The following is a 17,703-nucleotide window of genomic DNA, read 5'->3' as shown; positions in this document are numbered from 1 at the left end:
GGAATATTGTAGCAGAGAAGAACCAATGTAATTTAAAAATTTCCACAAGGAGTTTCAAAGGTTTAACTATCATGTTGTCCCTTTCAATGTTCACAGGCTCATACACCCTTTTTATAATATTATTTATTGATGTTCACAATCAGAAAGAAAACTAACATATTTCTTTGAGAGATATACACTGAAAGTGTATTTCCTAGCATAACCCAATAAATGAAAACTTTGGATCACATAAACTTTTCAAACTTCTTGGCATATCTCTGGAGCAAATGACACTGTGGCTTTTCTAACATCAATTAAGAAGCGATGATTTGCTTGCTGAAATGCCCCTAGGATGTTTAGTCCTAAATCAGTACCAGGCAATATAGCCATGCAGAGAGCAGAACCAATACGTTCAAAAACAGCCTTAGAATCCAGCACAAGGTTAGCTCTTTTAAAGTGGAATGTCATTGTTGGCAAAGTATAATTTTCCCTTCCTAATGACCCATAGCAAAGGTCAAATGGACCTTGCCTTTCTTGCAGAGGTTGCTGTCTATAACGCTGCATAATATGTTGCACCATTCCTTGTCTCAAAATCCTATATGCACTTGGAACAAGAACAGTGTAAGGAGTACCTGAGTCTATGAAAAACCCACCACTAGGGCCCCATGACCTCCGCCTCAACGCGAAAAGCTCTGGATCTATATTAAGGTGCATTCCCGCAATATCAATACCAAACATATTGGTATTGTATGCAGGATTATTGGCTATAAGAACTAGGTTGGTTGTCTGCGCTCGTCTTGTTATTTGTGCATCATTACCAAAACGTAAGAATGTATGAGTTAGCCTTGGTATGGTCCATGATGGTAGGCAGTATGAGAAGCGCAATTTGGTCTCACTAACAAGTTGGTTTAGGATTGAACGCCGCCCTGGCCCTAAGCCAAATACGCCGGCTATCACATTGTTAGGTCCATGTTTTTCACCAAAACTTATGTTCCTGTTGTCATAGCCACAGCCAAATGCAAGTCTGATCCTTATAGAGGTTTGGTTAGTGCTTGAGAAAGTGAAGGTGTCACTTGAAACCCAACCTTCAGTGCTGCTACCGCCGAGGTAGTAATTCTTGTAGAGACAGTACACCCCATCACTAGTACATTTTTTGGGAACACAAAATGGGTGATTACATGGTAAATTACGGTATGATGAGGATTCTCTATACTTGAAATTTCCTCCCTTTACAGGAAAGCAATTGGTGCATCCATCAGATTGAACCCATGTATCAGCACTGCCTGTATCCACCATTAAGTAGGGTGAATATTGTTGTGAGCCAATGAGCATTTGTGATACATAGTAATTGCTTAAAACAGGTGAAATGGAAGGTTGAATTGTATCAGGCACATCCTTCATTAACTCCTGTGTTGAGTTGAGTGCCCTGGCTGAACTCATGGACTTGAGATTAAGAGCTCGATTTCTTGATATTTCAGCCATTATGTGATGCCTTTCTCCCAGAGTGAAGTTTTTTGGGAAGAGAATTGAATCGATTGGGATGAGCTTGATGCTAAAACCAAAGGTTTCAATGGGCAGGTTGGTGGTGAGCATGCATAGGAGGATGGCCAATATAGTCCCACACATTGTTTGCATATTGCTGCAGACAGTTATTGGATCCATTTTTGTTTCTTTCTTTTGTCAGAGGGTGTATTTATACACTTATAGTTATGTTGGTGTACTAGATACGCAATAAATGTACTTTACAAAAATGAGATCTTCTTGGCATGCATTCATTATCTCAATCATGGTGTAGATTATGATCAGATTCTTCATCAGAGGTGGAATTTCATTACATTAACTCAGTATCAAGGAAACTACAAGTCCATAATTATTTTTGCTCTTAGCTTATTATTAGATGTCATAAATATAACGTTACTTTAACATTTTTGTTTTTGTTGTTTCTTTTTTTTTTGGCCACTTTTTTGTTGGTTCTTAACAAAACGACATATAAGTAAGTATATAACTTAATAAAACCATGACCATGGACTTCCTGATGGACTTGACCATCTCAACTGGTGCTGAAGTGGTAAGGAAGGTTGAGCCCAGAGATGGCGGGAAGCCCAGATGCAAGATTGGGCCGAAGCCCAGGAATTAGGCCCATTGAAGCAGCCAGAAGGAACCCGCAGGATCATCTCATGTATAGAAATAAGAGATTCAGATGCTCTCCAACCTGCTGCATGCGTCATTGCCATCTTGTTTCACTCGTTGGTTACTGCAATGACAACTCGGAAGTTACCCTGGTTTACGAATACAGATGGCCCTGCACTTGCAAACAGTTTCCAAATAAACCGATATTCCTTAAGTAAATATGATATTTAATAGGGTTGAGGCTAATGTTTTGGCATGAATTAATTCCTTTTGATTTTTGTTTCTTTGAATACCAGAAGAAATTTCCATGGATATTTAGAGGAGATCTCTTGTCTTGCATTCAGCATCTTAATTATTATGTAGCTTACTATGATCAGGTTTTCATCTGATGGATTCTGCTGTTTCCACACAGGATCAAAGTCTTCCTCATGATGTAACTGAAGGGAAACAATGTTATCTGGGGTGGAAGATTATCATTAAATATCTCATTTTAAATGAAACTATAATTACTTTAGACATGATCTTCATATTTATGATCCAGTTAATACAAAGCTGATCATAAACTACAATTACTTATAAGATATAGAACCGGAAAAACACATCAAAAGCTAAAGAAACAACCTCATATATTTTTTGGCCAAAAAAAAAAAACCTCATATATTTATTGCGGGATTAATTACTAACAAAGCTTATTCTTTTACTGACTTCACAAGGCATACAGGCCAAGCTTACAAAGTTACAAAGAGTACACCACAATGTCTTACCTCTAAACAGGAGCAGATAACAGACACAGATAGAGTAGCTAGATCAGACCAGATCAACGGATGAAAATAACCCAAGAAAAGCTATATATGGAAGCTGAAGCATAAAGCCCTTTACCATCAGATAGTTGTTTGAGTGAATACGTCATCTTCTTCGTGGCTATGGTGATAAATTGAATCTGACACGTCTCTTTCCCGCTTCCATGGGATACTCACCTTGTTTTGGCACTGCTGAGTAATGAGAAAGTGGCGTAGCAGTAGTGACAGATGAAGACTTTGTACTTTCCTCCAAGAACCGCAGGGCCGTCTCAATGTCATCTGTTGCACTGCTAAGTCTGCCATCATGTACTGGATGTGCAGCCCATGTTGAAGTTTTTGGCATAGCTCGATCCCCATTTGATATCATATTCGGTCCCTTGTCACTATCCTTTTTGCGGTTGTAATCGTCATAGTCGTCATTCCGAGGTTTGTACAATGTCTTGTTGCTGTAGTCACTATAGTCACCATAGCCTGTAGTGCCATTATGCCCTGTTTTCTGGGGTGGTTGGCGCCAGTTTACACCATTGAAGAGTCCAATCCTAGAGGGTTGGTCACGGCTAGCTTGAGTCTGATCATGAACTGGGCTGGAAGGCCTGCGCAGCTTGTGATGATCATCAGCTGCATAACCATAACCTTTTGGTGGGCTCGAAGGCCTATGCCACTTGTCATCAGCATACCTGTAATCTTTCACAGGCTGAACTACCTTTGTGGGAGAGTTATGCTTGTATGAAGGGAACACAGGTGTCTCAGTGGGTTGATCACGGCTAGCTCCAATCTGGACTTTGGTTAGGAAATCACCAACTTCCTGCGGATAATCATGAACTGGGCTTGAAGGCCTACGCAGCTTGTCATCAGCTGCATAAACATAACCTTTCACTGGGCTGGAAGGCCTACGCAGCTTGTCATCAGCCGCATAAACATAACCTTTCACTGGGCTCGAAGGCCTACGCCACTTGTCATCAGAAAACCTGTAATCTTTCACAACAGGCTCAATCTTTGTGGGAGTTCTATGCTTGTATGAAGGGAACACAGGTGTCTCAGTGGGTTGATCATGGCTAGCTTCAGTCTGGACTTTGGTTAGGAAATCACCAACTTCCTGCAGATAATCATGAACTGGGCTTGAAGGCCTATGCAGCTTGTCATCAGCTGCATAAACATAACCTTTCACTGGGCTCAAAGGCCTACGCAGCTTGTCATCAGCCGCATAAACATAACCTTTCACTGGGCTCGAAGGCCTACGCCACTTGTCATCAGCAAACCCATAATCTTTCACAACAGGCTCAATCTTTGTGGGAGTGCCATGCTTGTATGAAGGGAACAGAGGTGCGTGAACACGTTCGCGAATAATTGTCTCAGTTTTTACAACATAGCTCCCCGGTTTCTGGAAGGGGCTGCAACCAACGATTGTTCTTTGCGTTCCATCAGCATCAACAATGACTGTGCGACACTCATCATCATTGGCATAGCTTGTTTTGCTCCGTTCATTGATGTGTGGTCTTGTCCCCTTGCCGGTAGAGTAATCTCCGTAAGTGTAATCATAACCAGCCATTAGCGTGAAGTTTGGAACTCTAGGACTTCTTTCTCACTTGAAACATGTTGAAACTTCTCCTTGTATATAAAGAACAGCTGGCTATGTCACTTTTCTATCGCATGCTTCTTTCTCTAATGCACTTCAAGATTCCCTTCAAGTTCTTCCATTAATGCTAAATTGTGGAAAGAATCATATTCTGCTATAAACCATGGATTGTGACCTCCATTACCTTCCTTTGGATGATAAATTTCTTCTGGTAAGATATGGCCTTCACCACTTAGAATACATTGCTTCCATCTGAGAATAAAGGAAAAAGATAGAATAACTTTACCTACATGAGAAATGACATATTATTCTGTTTCACCAAAGAATGGACGAATTCAAGAGTATGTTATTTGCTATTAAGGACACTTGTGCTTAATACATTTCATGATGACTGATGATGAACATATTGAGGACAACACATGCTCAGCATCTGTCTATAGTGTTTAAGCAGATGACTTTAAAGGGAAAAGATGAAGCAAAAAGAACAATACATTTAAAAATTATCATTCCAATGAAATGCTGTGACAGGTAGGATTCATTGATGTTGCACACATGAAATCCAGGAATGTCATTCGTGTATTACCAATTTTTGTATTAGCTAGGTCTTGCACAAGTAGGTTGAATCGTAAATAATTCAGGTGGCAAACATTTTTAGTCAATACCAAAAACTTGCACTAATCAGTAACATGCCAAAACCCACGAATTGTCGAATAGTGTAGAACCACAAGTGCAGAAGCAACAGAAGAGCATCAGAATATCACAACAAAATCTACTAACAATTAGTTCAATTAAACAACTTTTCTTTTGGTTGAAGTTCAATTGACCAAATTTAACTATACCAGCTATAATTAAGCTCAGTGTCTCTCAAACTTCAAAATATAACTATACCAGCTATTATCAATTCAACCAGTTCTGTTAAAAAACGACAAGTAAGGCTGGCTTGCGACACAAACAATGAAAGACCCATTTTTAGCCACAAAGGACACAGATTGAGCCAATGTGTAGTCAGCAATCACCGCACTTTGTGATTGAGAATAGGCCCTCTGGACAAGTACTAAAAGGGCTGTGACTTTTGGGGCTGAAAATCGAAAAGGGTCTTTGGGAATTTGTTGAAGAGCGACGTGTGGATATTGGTATCTGAGAGAGGGTTGTGGATTGGTCTTTGGTGCAAGAACGACGCCATTGTTGATAGCTTCAAAGGAACAAAACATACAAATTCAGATGAAGAAGGAAGAAGGTAATCAGAATAAGAGTATGTGTACTTTGGCATCCCAGCATCTAAACGCAAGCATTACTCACAAAAACCGCAGGACGAGTTCGCAAAATTGTTTCAGGGATTAAATGAACAAAACCGAAATAAAAAAGAGGAATATTTAAGTTACTAAACATCAAGTATTGTCCTCAACTGCATAAAAATTTGGACCAACAAGCAAATATTTCAAGAGGATATTTTTGTTTTGCAGATGGATCCAATTGAGAATTTGTAAAGTCATTCCTACCCTTCTCTGTTTTTTTTTGGCCACTCTACCCTTCTCTGTTTTACTAGATCATGAAACATAACAAAGGGTAATATCGACTAGTCATGTATCGTTTATGCTCAAAATCAGTCATATTTAGATGATCTTGCAAGTTTTTAGTTTTGGCGGTGTTTGCTTGAACTAAAATTTTGGTTAGATATTTGATTAGTAATAGGGCATGCATCTTATATGCAAGTTTTATTTCTTAAACCTTCAATGTGGGATTTGTGGATTTCATGTCATCCATGACCAATTGTATATGGGTTTGATAAGCAAACTCTTTTTCCAAGTGTAATTCCTGGAGATGTTGATTAATTTGGTTATGTTGCATTCAACATCTTAATTATGGTGTAGCTTAATTAAGATTAGGTACTGATAGAAAGTTGATCATAAATTATAATTTTTCTATAAAATAATAAATTCGGAAAAAAAGAATTCACAAGTTAAAAGTTAAAACTAAATAAGCAATTCATATGTTTATTACGGACGGACTTAATTGCTACAAAGTTTATTTGTTACTAATTTCACAGGGCATACATGCCATCAGCACACAGGTTACCGAGAGTACACCACACTGTCTTTACCATATAGCTAAAACATAAGCAGATAATAGACACAACCACATCGATAGAGTAGCTAGATTAGACCAAATCAGCAGGTGAAAATATATGGAAACTGAAGCATGAAGTCCTTTAGTAGCATCAGATAGTTGTGTGAGTAAACATGTCATGTTGTTCGTGGCCATGATGAAGTCTTTGCACTTTCCCTCAGGTAGTGCAGGGCCTTCTCCATGTCATCTGTTGGAGCACTAAGCTTGCCATGATTGCCATCACCACCACGAATCAGTGGAAGTGCAGCCGCGGCCAATGTTGAAGTACGGCTTGGCCTACCCCGGTTGCCAACAGCGTTTGATATCATGTTAACCGGACCCCCCATGTCACGATCATTTTTGCGGTAGTAGTCATCATAGTTTTTGTCATTGCGGATTGTGTTCCCAGTGGCCTTGTACAATGTCTTGTTATTGTAGTCACCATAGTCACCATAGCCTGTGGTGCCATTGTACCTAGTTTGTTGGGGCTGTTGGCGCCAGTCTACCCCATTGAAGGGTCCAGCCCTGCCTTCATTGTGGCCTCTGGTGGGGAAATCATCAACTCGGCGTGGAGGGCTGGAAGGCCGACTCCACTTGTCATCATAGCCGTAGTTTCTCACTGGCTCAACCTTTGGGGGAGAGCTGTGCCTATATGAAGGTAACAAAGGTGGATGAACACGTCCTTCATGTACAATTGTTTCAGATTTTGTAGTATAGCCCGCTGGTTTATTGAGGGGGGTACAACCAATAATTGTTCTTTGAGTCCCGTCAGCATCAACAATGACTGTACGGCACTCATCATCGTCAGTAGCATACCTTGTTCTGCCCCATTCTTTGGTGTACAGTGGTCCTACCCCCTTGCCGGTAGAGTAACCTGATCTGTAATTGTAGTCATAGCCAGCCATTGCTTAGCTTCGAGTTTGGAACTATATGATTTGCTTTGAACTCTAGCTAGGACTTGTTTCTCACTTTAGACATGTTGAAGCTTCTCCTTGTATATATAGCCGAGAGGACAGCCATATATGTCACATATGCTTCTTTTTCTAATGCACTTGAAGATTCCATTCGAGTTCTTCCAATTGCCAAAAATGTTGAAAGAATCATATTCCGCAAATCCATGGAATGTGACCTCCATTACCTTCCCTTGACTGAGAAATTTTAATCCCTCTGGTAAGACCCGGCCTTCACTGCTTGGAATACATTGCTTCCATCAGAAGATAAAGGAGAGAGAGAATAACTTTTAGCTACATGATAAATTAAGTTTTTATATATTCTGTTTTAGCAAATCCAGAATCAAGTTTTGTAGCCCAATAAGTAGTTTGGACATAGGGAAATGCAAAGCACATATAAATTGAACCTGCTACAAGGCCTGAAGACCAGAATTTTGGCTCCAACAAGCTCTTACTGAACTTTCAGTAGTCTTATCCCACAACTGGATAGAGATCCTGGTTTACACTCAGGACTACTAAGGCTTTATGAGATTCTTTCCCTGAAGATATACATCAAGGATCAATTCTACCCCTTTTGTCTAAAACAAGATTCTGCAATTTCAAAATATCTAAAGAATCATGTTCTGCTTATACATGGATTGAGACCTCCATTAGCCACCTGACCCTGTTATCTTATATTCCCTCTGTTCTGATCGAGTTCCAAATACACCCAAGTTTCCTTCCTCATTCTTTTGAGTCTGTGATGGTGTCTTAATGTCGGCAGATATAGTAAAGAGAATTACTTTACATCCTTTAGAGATATAGTTCGAGTATTTTCTTACTGTAAATACAAATCTCGACCAACAAAGCCACTCCACATATCTGGGTGCATATCCTCGAGAATGAAGAGACTGTCAACAAGAAACCAATGTTTCACCCTCACACAGAAGGCTAGCTTTGTCTTCAATTCTGGGATTGATTTTCACCCTAGAGAAGGAATCAAATATGCCATTTGCATTAATCAACCCAGCTCGGCAAGAAAAATAATGATTTCCAATGGAAATCATCATTATTAAAATTGAGAATAATACATTTTTATTTGGACCATTTATGCTCACATTGAGATATTAAACTATTAACAGTATCCAAGTAGTCCTCAAGGGTTGAAAAAGAGATGTACATATTATCATGGTGTACAGGTGCAGATGTTGCAGCTGCACTTCACAGAGGTCCCTTCCCTTGTAAAGGACATGGACCTTTTAATTATTTGCAGGCTCTTAGATAATGCTTTATCTCAGACCCCAATTGCAAGTTTGCCACACAAGATTCAGTATTTGAAAAAAAATGATCCTTCTTTCTGGCCACAACATGACCCTGTGTATTAATTAGTGGAATTAGTACACAAACCTCTTCTGTGAAAAGTACTTGTACACTAAAAGCAATAAGACTTTTTCCCCTCAAAACTAACTTTTCAAGGCTCAAATGTTGGAACTTCATTTAAAGGGGAGTATATTGCCCGATATACTGTTCTGTCAATAAGATTCCTATAAGGATCCTCCTCCCGCTTCTTAATTAAGTATGCTAAACTTTGTTCAATATCAGATTGTATCTGCAAATACAGTTTGTTTGCATTTTCTCTGTCTTTCAGGATCTCTGCCTTTCCCTTTGTTTCTATGGGCTTCCCAAACAAATAGTAATAACGGCCTGGTGATGTATTGGGCAAAACCCCTGGAAAAAAGAGGTCTATGTTGGCAACCTCCCCGCTTGCCTCATCCCTATTACCAAGGCACATTCTTTGTCATTAGAAGCAAATTCAATCTTGTGAATAGCAATGATTACGATTAGGATGGGGTGAGCATCAAAGAAACAAATGCATGGAGAATAATTACCTCAATCTTATAGCATCACGATTAGCATCTTTGATAGAGTCACTCAGCACAGGGATCTTCTTTATGTCATTGTAATCGAGAACCAACTGCCACATCCAAAATAAGAACCAAAGTACAATGTTAATTGCAGACTCGTAGTCACTCATACACCATGAGAAAAAGGTCTTTGGAGAAAATTTTAGGGGAGAACAGTAGCACAAGCTTACGTTTAATATGTCATCTTCTCCTACAGCTGCAAATGGTACAATTGTCGCCCCAAAGTGTGCAGCCATTCTTACGAATTCCGGTTGATTAGGCCAGAATAACTTGTATTCTTCACCCTGCCAATTATAGAAAGACCATATAACCATAGGAAACCAAAAGCATAACATATAAAGCTACTCCACAGAAACGAAGAATGTCTGTAAAATCTATTTGTATCTCCTTGGTGAATGGAATGAACCTACATGCAAGGCATATTAGCAAACAGAGGTGAAACAACTTCATATAGGCATAGCACAACCTAGGTCACTAGACAACCTTATGCATTTAAATGTCCTAGAAAAATTCCTGTTTGAAAATCAAATAATGATCAGGCAGATTCTAGAAAATCTGGTAAGGAAGTTACCAATTTTAAAATATATGGTTCTTAAGCCATATTTGAAACTTGACACACCTTCAAATGGAGAGCCTCACGTGCACCACCGGGATAGAGGAGAACATGTGATTTTGACGAAAGCAATTTGAATAGATTTTTTGCTGTGACAGGTACTGCACCAAACACTTTGAGCCAGTCAAAGTTTCCCGATCTCTCAAACTCCTCCGAGAACAATTGTGGATGTGCTACACCACGAACCATTATTTGCTTCTCTCTTAAAAGTTCTTGAACTAAAGAAAATACTTCCATTCCCATTAAATTGTGATTACCCACAAATAAGACAGGTCCTTCATTTGGAACTCCAGCAAGACCTCTCACAATACTCCCATCTTCCAATGTTGAGAACAGTACGGGGCCAGTAATAAAGCGTAATAATCTGCCATTCATGTATTTTCGTATCAGCTTTGGCCTCATATATTCCAAAACATATGTTACTGGATGCAACTTAGCGTGGTCCAGGTAAGGTGAATGTGAAGCCCATATATGATGGATCTATACCACAAAATATGCTCTAGGATCTACGAAGCAGTTTTCTTTCATTTATCCTTTTGCTGATTGGAAGGAGGTCATGGTTATAAATGGAGTGCTCTATAATCTCTTATAATTTACAGTTAATTGATTAAAAATGTACACAGAATTTACAGCCTTAAATAGTTGGATCCTAGACATATTTGGTACTGTGTCTTTTATTTTTCCAGCTTTTCCTAACCTAAAACTCTTCAATTACATAGACTGAGTACATATCAAAAGCCTTCCTAATGTGCAACAAGAGTAATAATAACTATATAAGTTATATAACAACATAGAACATTCCACTTAGAAAATATTTGGCAATTAAAGAACATTCTATTATCGTAAAACTTTTAGAACCCTGTACAGCAACCTTCATGTAGGTTATAAATCAAATTTGAACAATAAAAGAGATGAATTACATCATTTAAAACATGTTGAATAACTTCAAAATGCAACATTTATTTTGTCATGATAGCCAAAATTCAAATTAGAAAAGTGGAATTAAGTCATCCTAAACATGAACTTTAGTATCTGAACTGAAAGACAATAATTATTGAAACTTGCTCGAGTTCAATTCATCCATTGTTTGTCTATTTTCTTTTCTTCACCTGGAATGGTGATTAAGTCACATTCCAGATTCCAGTGCTCAGGACTAGGTTCCAATAATTCTTATGTCTTTTCATTCAGATACTAAAATTCATGTTTAGGATGACTCAATTCAGTTAATAAATTCATGTTTATTCATGCCTGATAGTGTACCAACAAAGATTAACATACAGAAAAAGAAAACGAAAAGAAAAATTGCTACATGGAATTACCCCACTACTTCATCAAACGCATATTTGAATTCTGTCATACTAGGAGGAAGAAAATCTGAGACAGCATCACGCTTCCTTGAACGACGGTATTTGTAAGTAGCTTTTATAACTGTCATCAAATTTATGCCATCTTCCTATAACATGAAACCAGCAGTGTAGTCAATTAAATCTGTGTTTCCACAAGGAAAAGGCACCCAAAAATGAAAACTTCCTATTGCACAGCAATAACAAAGTATAGAGTGGGAACTCGGAATTCCAGTGGCAGTGAGCATTTTATTACCACATCTCCTTTGGCCTCCATTTTAACCAAGAATATTGAGAAATAAAAAATATATAGAGAAGTTTGCATCAAAGTAAAATAAATGTTGTCACAGAATTAGTATCCAACGGTATCTAATATAATAAAAGAATTGGTATCTCAATTGATATCCCCGGAGAATTCTTGAAGTCAAGACTCAATCTTTAACTAGAGCTTTTATCCAACTTTTTGGTTATAGAATTTAATAAAGGGGTGTTTAGGTCAAACAACAGATTCAACAATGTTCAAGAAATGAAATAAAACCATATACTAAAATCATATCCAGCAATTCATTGTGTGCACCTTGGTTGTCAATTTAACAATAATGTTATTAACCATTATCCAACAGACAGATTGAAGCCAACATACAAGAAAGAATTCACTATGATAGGTCCAATGACGTTACATACTTACATCTACTCAGTTTAAATAAATTATTGGTCAAAATGATTGAGAGTGCTGATTTTCATGAGACATGCTAAATAGATGTCATTAGACTTGTAATTGATGTTGACAGCTAACATAAGATCCAGCAGCACCACACCAGACTAGAAATATACTGATATATATATATACATATTTTAATTTACCAGTAATAGGGTGTGTCCATTGTCCTTGAAGTGACGAACTATACAATTCTGTAATGAGCCCATCAGTCGTTGCGCTTCATCTCGACTAGGAACCAGGTTATCCTTGCCACTGAAATGAAAACTTATGATTTGTACCCCAAAAAAAAAAAAAAAAAAAATTCCAGCATATATTCAAAATAAAAAAAAAAAATTCAAGATTTTACCAATTCAAGAGTAACATCCACATCTTCCACAACTATATGTGTTTGTAATTAATGTCTGTGCATATACATAATTTAAAAAGTCACTAGAGTTCAATATATCTTAAGCAATAGTATGAAAACAGAGTACAGAGACAAAGATGGATGTGAATTGCTTATAAAGCTTGTCAAGGTCTAGAAAAGGGGGTGATCTATAAAAATAAGACAAAAATTACTGGCATGATTCTCATCATGAAGCCACCAATTATTTAAGAAAATGACAGGTGGAGCCATGTATTTCTGATTCGCATTCATAACATAGTAACTAGAGACGCAACTCAAACACTGAAAGAACCATGGAGTTGGAACGGCAAAGTAGTCATTTTTGCAGGCAAATGAAGAGAGAACCACACTAAGTCTAGTGAGTAAGAACCTAGCCAACACAAGTACTTCAGCTTTAACAGCATGGAGACGGGAATTTGCATAAGCAGCAGCTGATTTGAGCAGCTTCAGCTTCCAAAGAAGAGTGTCCTTCGGTATAATATCAGCCAAAGACTGAGAAGGAAATGATAGAAGTAAGTACATATAGCAATAAGGTACAATCCTCACTCCAACTGATTATTCTGTAGATATTTCAATAACAATAAATTATAAGAAAACAAAGCAATAATAATGCATGGAATGAAGTTGAAAAACACACAAAAATATTCATCCGTACCCCCCATTTTCTTGTAACTATTCAAGATGGCATGTTAGTTGCAACTCTAAAATTTGACATCTGATAGAGGGTCTCAACATATAGACAGCTGAAATTTAGTAAAGTATCAAATGGTATCTTCTATGTATGAATTGTACATTTAAGAATTCAAACTTAAACTTAGTATCAATAATAATTGATGTTCAACTTTTAAGTCACTGAAACATTTTTATGGTGTTGTGGACAAGGATGCTTAAGAAGTAAGCTGTTCAATATTACAGATATTGCAAATTTAAGAAATAAGCTGTTTCAGAGCAAAATGCAGTTGTCTCGACATTGTATCAAGAACTGCATGTGCCTCACCAACAGCTAGTAGAGGTTCAACCAAAGCTAGAGAAACAGATTTGTCATAATGTACGTATTCATGCTGTGAGAGATTTGCATTTCAGCCAAGATGAGCATCATTCAATTACTTTACATTTAAAATTTATCAAAAAAAAAATTCTTCTTTAACAGTCACAAATTAGTACCACCATAATAGTGAGCACATGGTTCTTCATTTGGCCTAGTGGATGGCGCCCAATCTCCCCTTTGTAGGTGGAGATCCTGAGTTCACATCTCACAAATGACAGTTGTTGTTTAATAAATAAAAAAAGCACAAGCTTCTTCATTGAGACTAATACCGAGCATAGGAAGGTGAAAGAAAATAACAGCTCAGGAGTAAATTCAGTAGACTAAATAAAATATCTAAAGTAAATGGTAAGTGAAGCAAGTATGACCAAATCAAAGACATAATAAGAAAAATGCAAAACTAGTTAAAAACAGAAAACGACAATGCAAAGAGGGAAAGAACACAAAGTTCAAGAACAGAAATTGCAAGCACTTCTTACAGAGAGATATGGTAGCAAATCAGTGAGGTTGCGAGACATTTGTGTGAATTTTAAACTTGGAGGTAGCCTGCTTTCAATATTAACCATTGCCATTTTTGTTGGATCACCTGATGGAATGAAAGTTTAAATAGTAACATCAGAATTCGTGTATTTGTCACTAAGACGAGAGAAACTTGAAACTGCAAAAAAGTTGCCTCTGATCATGATACACACATGAAGCATCCAGGAAAACAAACCTTCAAAAATTCTTAGAACAGGTTTGAACAAACATAACATTCAATATAAGAAGATGCAGTTTAAAAATGTATCAAGAAGATTAATTATGGGATAACTACCAAAAAACCCTTAAAAAAAATCACGAACTTTAATGTCAAACCTAAAACCTATGAATATAATCCTAATGACCCAATTTTCTATGAATCCAATCAAAATGGGTGTTCTTGTGAATAAAAATCATAATCATATTGAATAGAAATTTAAAATATTATATGCCATACTCTTTTTTACTCCTAAGATTAACAATTTCATAGTTAAATTTTACAAGATTGATCATTAAGAAACAAATTTCTTTGAACAGTAAATATGTATTTTCAAATTACCTAAAAAGAACTAATAGGCTCCTCATAACTATTATGAACATCTTGACCACATTCGTTCTGTTCGATAAAATATACTACTGTAATTATTCACGTTAGCATTGCAGACTGCAAGAAAATAGAGAGTGTATCTAGAAGTTTCAATTAATTACACAAATTCAGTTGGTAGCCAGGCTCAAAACTAGTAAGGGTTCATAACCAGACTTGTAAGAAGACAACCAGGTTGTTAGAAAACCAAACATTTATGCTTACAGAAGCAGCACCCTCAGAGAATAAACATTTCACATGCCAAAGTAATACAGTAAATAATTAAGACAGGATGAAAGCATGGAGAAGTGCCAATTAGCATTGACTTGTCTGATTTCTCCACAATGTATCTGTTAATTAGACTCAGAAGCAACAAATCACATACACATAGTAAAGCTGAGAAGATAGGGAACTGTGGTATGTAATTCATCAGGCATGGCCTCCAAGATGGGGAACAGAGGTTGGAGCTGAGACCTTTCAAATGATGTTGCTAAAAAAAAAACACCAGAAATGTCAGACTGACTTGGTGTATTGACCACTGGTCATTAACATAATAAGAAAATATGATGAAAAAAACTTTGAACTGTAAATCATAAGACCAACCAGGGTTGACTAGTATCAGCACTAGATCAATGGTAGGATTACGTGCAGCAACGGCAAGTGATAGGCATCCTCCAAAGGAATCTCCTACCAAATAAATTGGCTTGTTTGGAGATGAAGCATGCTCAACCCTAATAGTTTCTTCGACAAATTTCACCAGCCCTTAATAAATGAAATCCCACTAAATTATTGATTAATAGTAACATCTTATCAAATAAATAAGAATATAAATTATGCACACCTCGACTCATAAGTGTGAGTGAAAATTGTTAGCATGTGATGCATATATACATACATACATATTTATAGGAAATTCAAAAATTGAGACCTTCAAATGGTGTTCGATCATTAACAGGAATATGCAGGCATCGAACTTCAAAAGCCCTGCATTTTATAAGGAAGTATATATCAGAAGTTGCTACAAATAGTTGACCCTAAATTACAGAGCTAAACTTGATTTTTAAGCAATACGACATTTCTCTAACAATGACAAACATTATATGAGCGGAGTTTGAGCAACAAAATGGTAGTTGTCAAAAATGAAGATAAGTGTTGTCTAACTTACTTCCCAAGAGCTTTATGGTGCAAAACGAGGCCCCACCCAGTACCATCCATCCCTGTATGCATCAATACCAAAATGATTATACAACTTTCTGTAATATAAAATTTCACTCACTAACAAAATCATCACAAAAGTTTCAGCCCATGAGAAACATAAGAAACACAATTTTCGTCAAGTTTAGCTATCCATACATATCCCTTGTATGCAAACCACAGTACCAAAACTAAAGACCAACTTATAGATGAGGCATCATTTACCAGGCAAAAACAAAAGGATTGGAGAATCCTTTAATGGACGGCTGCATGGAACGGGGCAAAACCACCGGGGAGGCCCACCATCAGGCTTAATCATCTCCTGAGTTGCATCAAAATAATCTTTTACAGTCTCAGTCCCATACCCATCATCCCACAAAGGTTCCAAAGTTTCAAGAACACCATCCTTTGCCCTCTTCTCTTCCTTAACTTTATGCTTCAACCTCCCATTCCCTTGATCAATCAAAGGCCTACTTTCCACCCTTGCCTCTATTGCAGAAGCATTCACTACAACTGAATCTGATGACAGCACTGGTGAATCCTTATTACCTAAACTGCTAACTTGCACTCCAAACCGAGGCTTATTCTCTGAATTTAACACAAAAAAATGCGGTACCCGGAAACCTATAACTGATGCCATGGTTTCTGCAAGCAATTTCAAAAGATTCTAGAGCTTTTTCAATATTCACCAATTTTGAACCTTTTAAGCACTAGACCCCGGGAACAGCTTAGAAAACTACTAAATTCAGTTGGACAGCCCTTAAACCACTCTAACGGATACAATCATACATTTCATGTTTAGCGTAAAATCTACAGGACACAGAAATGGGTACAAAAGTGAAACTCGAAGCAGACCCAGATGCACATATATGGTACAACGAATGTGAGTCCTTGAGCTTTAATCTACAGTAAGAATAATTGGCAACAAAATATGGTACAGATGGTAAAACAATAATATTCTGAACAAAATGGAAATTACAGCTAATTCTTTGGTGGAGAAAAATGAGAATGAAATTATTAGCTAAGAATGTGGATGTACCTGAGGCTGAGGTGGGTCTGAGTGGCAGGGAAAGAGTTGGGTGTTGTCCATTGCTTTTTTGCTCTGGCTGTAAATTCGCCACATGTCTAACCTGCTGCCTCTTGGCTTTGCAGTTTTGAGGAAGCTTATCAGTGACAGTAACAACTCGAAGTTACTTTACTGACTGACTGAATAGCGAAAAAGAAAACTATTTGTTACTTGGCGCGCTATATGGTTTGGCGGTTTGTTCTGTTACCATCTTGTAGACTGGTACCCAAAGTGTCACTCTCATTTCTAAATGAAGTGAGATCGACATCACATGCCAAAACGTATGATGTCCTAAGTGTGATTAAGAACTGCACCGAAAAGAATTTTTAAGATTAGTGCCTTGTTTTTTTAGTTAATAAAAATATTAGGTTTTTTGGGGTCCATACCAGTCAACGGCTAGCAAACCTCTATGAAATAACTGTTCTATGACGGACTATGAAATATTATTAAAAAAAAACAAATCCTAAGTTAATAGGAATGACTCATTAATAATACCATTTTAGGATATATATATCTTTAGTCAAACTAGCCCAAAAGTGCAATGTGAGACTGAGTATCAACATCTCACTTGGACCATCACTTGCCATTCCTCTAAGTCGGTTTCACTCCAGAGTCCCAGACGGCACTCCAAATCAAACATGATTTTCGTCCTTTTTCTAGTCACCAAGAAAATGGTCCATGTAGTTAAGCCATAAACCATACATAAATGGACCACCACATCACTCGTGACCATGGAATTTGCTTCTGTTTCGGTATATTTCACTCATATTCCATTTCCTGCAATTTTAG

The 17,703-nt window shown here is 37.4% G+C and overlaps 4 protein-coding genes across 4 annotated transcripts; all 4 read right to left on the bottom strand.

Moving 5' to 3' along the window:
* Positions 1 to 237: 237 nt before the first annotated feature.
* LOC147280900 (aspartic proteinase nepenthesin-1-like) lies at positions 238 to 1,641 on the bottom strand. Its single transcript, XM_086246421.1, has one exon. The coding sequence runs from the start codon at positions 1,639 to 1,641 to the stop codon at positions 238 to 240; it is 1,404 nt and encodes a 467-aa protein (XP_086102547.1).
* A 1,110-nt stretch (positions 1,642 to 2,751) lies between these two features.
* Positions 2,752 to 4,696, bottom strand: LOC147280899 (uncharacterized). The gene has a single exon (XM_086247554.1). It carries the CDS (start codon positions 4,456 to 4,458, stop codon positions 3,031 to 3,033), a length of 1,428 nt encoding a protein of 475 aa, XP_086103680.1. The 5' UTR covers positions 4,459 to 4,696; the 3' UTR covers positions 2,752 to 3,030.
* A 1,750-nt stretch (positions 4,697 to 6,446) lies between these two features.
* On the bottom strand, positions 6,447 to 7,573 carry LOC147280898 (uncharacterized). Its single transcript, XM_086246319.1, has one exon. The coding sequence runs from the start codon at positions 7,494 to 7,496 to the stop codon at positions 6,729 to 6,731; it is 768 nt and encodes a 255-aa protein (XP_086102445.1). The 5' UTR covers positions 7,497 to 7,573; the 3' UTR covers positions 6,447 to 6,728.
* Positions 7,574 to 8,851: 1,278 nt separating this feature from the next.
* LOC147280897 (phytyl ester synthase 1, chloroplastic-like) lies at positions 8,852 to 16,860 on the bottom strand. The gene is made up of 13 exons (XM_086246318.1): positions 16,074 to 16,860; positions 15,820 to 15,871; positions 15,583 to 15,638; positions 15,258 to 15,416; positions 15,040 to 15,144; positions 14,032 to 14,138; positions 12,878 to 12,999; positions 12,266 to 12,374; positions 11,378 to 11,511; positions 10,065 to 10,422; positions 9,616 to 9,729; positions 9,410 to 9,495; positions 8,852 to 9,295 (listed from the first exon to the last, which is right to left on the bottom strand). Exons 1-13 carry the CDS (start codon positions 16,486 to 16,488, stop codon positions 8,992 to 8,994), a joined length of 2,121 nt encoding a protein of 706 aa, XP_086102444.1. The 5' UTR covers positions 16,489 to 16,860; the 3' UTR covers positions 8,852 to 8,991.
* Between the last annotated feature and the right edge of the window lie 843 nt (positions 16,861 to 17,703).

The sequence above is a fragment of the Dryas octopetala genome, chromosome 6 (assembly GCF_963921425.1).
Source record: "Dryas octopetala chromosome 6, drDryOcto1.1, whole genome shotgun sequence".
NCBI classification, from domain to species: domain Eukaryota; kingdom Viridiplantae; phylum Streptophyta; class Magnoliopsida; order Rosales; family Rosaceae; genus Dryas; species Dryas octopetala.
The sequence above is the reverse complement of the archived record's forward strand: the minus strand, read 5'-3'. Positions and strand labels throughout refer to the sequence as shown.

Coding starts and splice junctions, on each gene's coding strand:
- LOC147280898 (XM_086246319.1), bottom strand. CDS start 7,496: ATGGCTGGCTATGACTACAATTACAGATCAGGTTACTCTACCGGCAAG.
- LOC147280897 (XM_086246318.1), bottom strand. CDS start 16,488: ATGGCATCAGTTATAGGTTTCCGGGTACCGCATTTTTTTGTGTTAAAT. Junction 15,872..16,073: donor AATCCTTTTGTTTTTGCCTG/GTAAATGATGCC, acceptor TGATGCATACAG/GGATGGATGGTACTGGGTGG. Junction 15,145..15,257: donor GCTGATACTAGTCAACCCTG/GTTGGTCTTATG, acceptor TTTTTTTTTTAG/CAACATCATTTGAAAGGTCT.
- LOC147280900 (XM_086246421.1), bottom strand. CDS start 1,641: ATGGATCCAATAACTGTCTGCAGCAATATGCAAACAATGTGTGGGACT.
- LOC147280899 (XM_086247554.1), bottom strand. CDS start 4,458: ATGGCTGGTTATGATTACACTTACGGAGATTACTCTACCGGCAAGGGG.